This window comes from Marmota marmota, unplaced genomic scaffold, assembly GCF_001458135.2.
Source record: "Marmota marmota marmota unplaced genomic scaffold, marMar, whole genome shotgun sequence".
Classification (NCBI taxonomy): Eukaryota; Metazoa; Chordata; class Mammalia; order Rodentia; family Sciuridae; genus Marmota; species Marmota marmota.
Window position 1 is genome coordinate 29,693,931 of NW_026000057.1, and position 3,289 is coordinate 29,697,219.

The 3,289-nt window shown below is 35.5% G+C and overlaps 1 protein-coding gene across 2 annotated transcripts in view; it reads right to left on the reverse strand.

The window, feature by feature from the left end:
- Positions 1-601: 601 nt before the first annotated feature.
- Positions 602-3,289, reverse strand: part of Adh5 (alcohol dehydrogenase 5 (class III), chi polypeptide) — a 19,457-nt gene continuing 16,769 nt past the window's right edge. For both annotated transcript variants that reach the window (XM_015484578.2, XM_015484579.2), the window contains exons 8-9: positions 1,023-1,161; positions 602-887 (exon numbers count right to left, since the gene is read on the reverse strand). In XM_015484578.2, the coding sequence (XP_015340064.2) occupies positions 863-887; positions 1,023-1,161 (164 nt within the window). In that variant the 3' untranslated portion in view covers positions 602-862. The remainder of the gene's footprint in view (positions 888-1,022; positions 1,162-3,289) is intronic.

Here is a 3,289-nt window from a genome sequence, read left to right on the forward strand (position 1 = left end):
CCTTTCACACTGGTAGAATCCTAACTGAGGACAATCAAGATAGATTTATGCCTGTGCTTTATCTGTATTTTGTTCCCAAAACTATTTGGTTCAGAAACATACACAGCATCCAAAATTCAATCCAGGAGAATATGTTAAAAGAATCTTACCAGAAAACAAAAAAACAAAGAACAACAACAAAAAAAACCCAAAACTTTTTATACATATGGTTGAGTCCCATGATGCAGGAATTCCTATGGTAAGCATCTTACAAAACTGGTTACACTGAATCTGAAAGAGAACTGCTTTCATTTCAAGAAATGTTAATACATATTAAACTTAATGGACTGGCTTAGGACTGTGTACTTAGTTATGACAAATAAAAAGCAAGCTCAATAAATCAGCCAGTTATAAGAACTGGAATAATAATATATTAAAACTGCTCTGTCATTTATTATTGAACATGAAAATGTTTGCCATTAGTATTCACATATATCTTGAATACAAGACAAAAAAAAAAAAAACAGCACCGCCCAGTTTCTTTTAACTTTCCTTTACAGAATGAAGATATTATGCAGAGGAACCATGAAGAATGTAGTATAAAAGAAATGACAACTTATAATTGCTAGAAATTACTTTTATTATGTTGTAATATTTGTTAATGAGCTATGATTATTTATGTGAAGGAGAGTCTAAAAATAGATCTGTGACTGTATTGGCCTTGTCCTTGATTGCAGACTTATGAATTATACTTAGTAACACTATTCCCTCGAATAGTTAACTGAAGGCCCAAGAAGCTATGAGCTTGGAAGACGCTGGTCTGGCTGTTTCCATCAGATCACAAGACTCAGGAATGGGTGGATACATTTTTCTGTTTTGGAATTTAAAACTTAACAACAGTTCGAATGCTGTAAGAGAAGGAAGCAATAAACAGATTGTAAATGGTGACCTTTTAAGACCACTAAAATTGTATCATTTTTGGTTCTCCCCTAGAACCCCCAGATCATTACATTCTGTAATAAAGAGCTAAAGAGGAAGCTTACCTCTTTCCTGAATGCAGAAGTTCAAAAGCTTCATTAATTTGGTCAAAGGACACGTTGCCAGTCACAAATTCATCAACTTTTATCTTTTTGGACATATATTCAGACACCAACTTTGGGACACTTTCTACACTTTTCCAACCTAAAAGAAATCACACATTTATTCATTAGTTCATGCAACAAGTTTCTACAGTATGCTTATTGGTTACACAAAAGATATTTAAGAGGATAATTCTGTGTGGGAGGGGATAAAGTGGGGGCAGTGCTGGGGCCTTGTACATGCCAGGTTAGCAGTCTACCATAGAGCCAAGAGGATTTTCTTTGGGGGGGGGGGTACTGGAGATTGAATCTCAGGGGTACTTATCACTGAGCTACATCCCCACCCCTTTTTATTTTGAGACAGGGTCTTAATAAGTTACTCAAGGAGGGCCTTGCTAAATTGCTGAGGCTGGCTTTGAACTTGTGATCCTCTTATCTGCTCCTGTAGTTGCCAAGATTACAGGTGTGTGCCACCATGCCCAGCCAAGAGAATGATTTTTTTGATGAGTTCGAGAGGAATGATAAATTCCAAAATTAGCCTGAAGCAGAGAATTTGACACAGCATCTTTTGTTATGAAAGAGTTAAATACTTGTTATTTTTTCCTGCTTTTGTATTAGAATTTACTAAAATCTCTCAAGTTTGGCCAATGAAGACTTTTAAACTATGTGAGACAGCAAGCTCTCTATATTTCTTAATAACAAATTTATTTAGATCCATTCCACAATAGCAAAGATTATGTAATCACAATATTCAAGGTAGAAAAAACTGATGCAATATAGTACTTTTGTTCCCTGAGTTTTGACTTCAACAATGAAGTAAGAATAGCATCTCAGAAAAGTATTAAGAACAAAGTAGCTAACTAACAAAATTTTAAATTAGTGGCCTTGATGTTTCACTTATATCAAAATAAGTAATAAATCAACAAAAATATCTTCCCCCAAAATTTTAAGGATGCTTTAGAGCATATTTCAGACCTCTTTGTGGAAATCTGTTATTTTTCCTTTGAATCTCCTAGTAACTGAGACAATCATAGCTACCCCTATTGTCTAGACCAAAACTTCTATTTGTATCTTTGGGTAGTCATATTTAGCAACACAAAGCTGCATCCCTCTAGTTAATTTCCCAGCTGGCAAGTGCTAGGGGGAGGCTTCAGTTAGAGGTCGATACCAAGACCCCTTGGCCCAGTCAACCAGGCTTAGAATGAATGTCCTTCCAAATTCAGCTGTGAATGATGCCCCCAAGAAGCACGTGTGCCTTACAGAGCCTGTTCTAGGAAGCTCTGTTGAGACACAATACACATCTAGGGCTCTGGAAAGGAGGGCTGATCAGTGACATTTTCTAAGGTGAGTACCATGGTATTTGCTTCTGGCCTTCAAAAAAGATGGCATAATATGAGGTATGAGAATGGCAGGCATTTTGTTAAACACATCATTCAAAAGGTTTTGCCTAACAAGATGGTAAGATATGTTTTTTAAAAAGCCTATAAAAACATTAGATTTCATCTATTCACAATAGTTAATAGTTGTGATATGTAAACATAAATTAATGCCTGTTCCCTAACTGAGCAATCATGAAAGGATGGAAATTATTTGAGCTTTCCACTGGTAGTTAGGCAACCCAAATAACCATACTTTTTAGGATCACAAAGGGAAAAATGATCAGTCTGGGAGCTTTTCAATTTTGTTATGAGGATTTATCAAATATTTTCAGTTTAAGACTCAGTTACTGATGAAAATCTGTACCATTCAGAAAGAAGTATGATCACAACCAGTGATCACTGCACTCTGGAAAATATAAGTAAAAACGTGAGAACAGCAGGTCTGACAATGTTGCCTGCTTACTCTGCAGTCAACTTCTCACCTATGTTCTACCCCAACTTCTTTCTCATTAACAGAATATTGAATTTTTTTTTTTTTTTTTTTTTGTAAGTGGGTAATAAGTGGCTAGTGCTTAAGGAGTTGAGCAACTTCCCAGCCCCAGGGGTAAACACTGATTGAATTTGTAATCCTTCTTTAAAAGGAACCTTGTACGCATCAATTTATGATAACATAGCTCATGACATGAAGATTCTTTTTTTTTTTTTATTTTTTATTGTGGGTTGTTCAAAACATTACAAATTTCTTGACATATCATATTCCACACTTTGATTCAAGTGGGTTATGAACTCCCACCTTCACCCCATACACAGATTGCAGAATCACATCAGTTACACATCCATTGATTTACATAT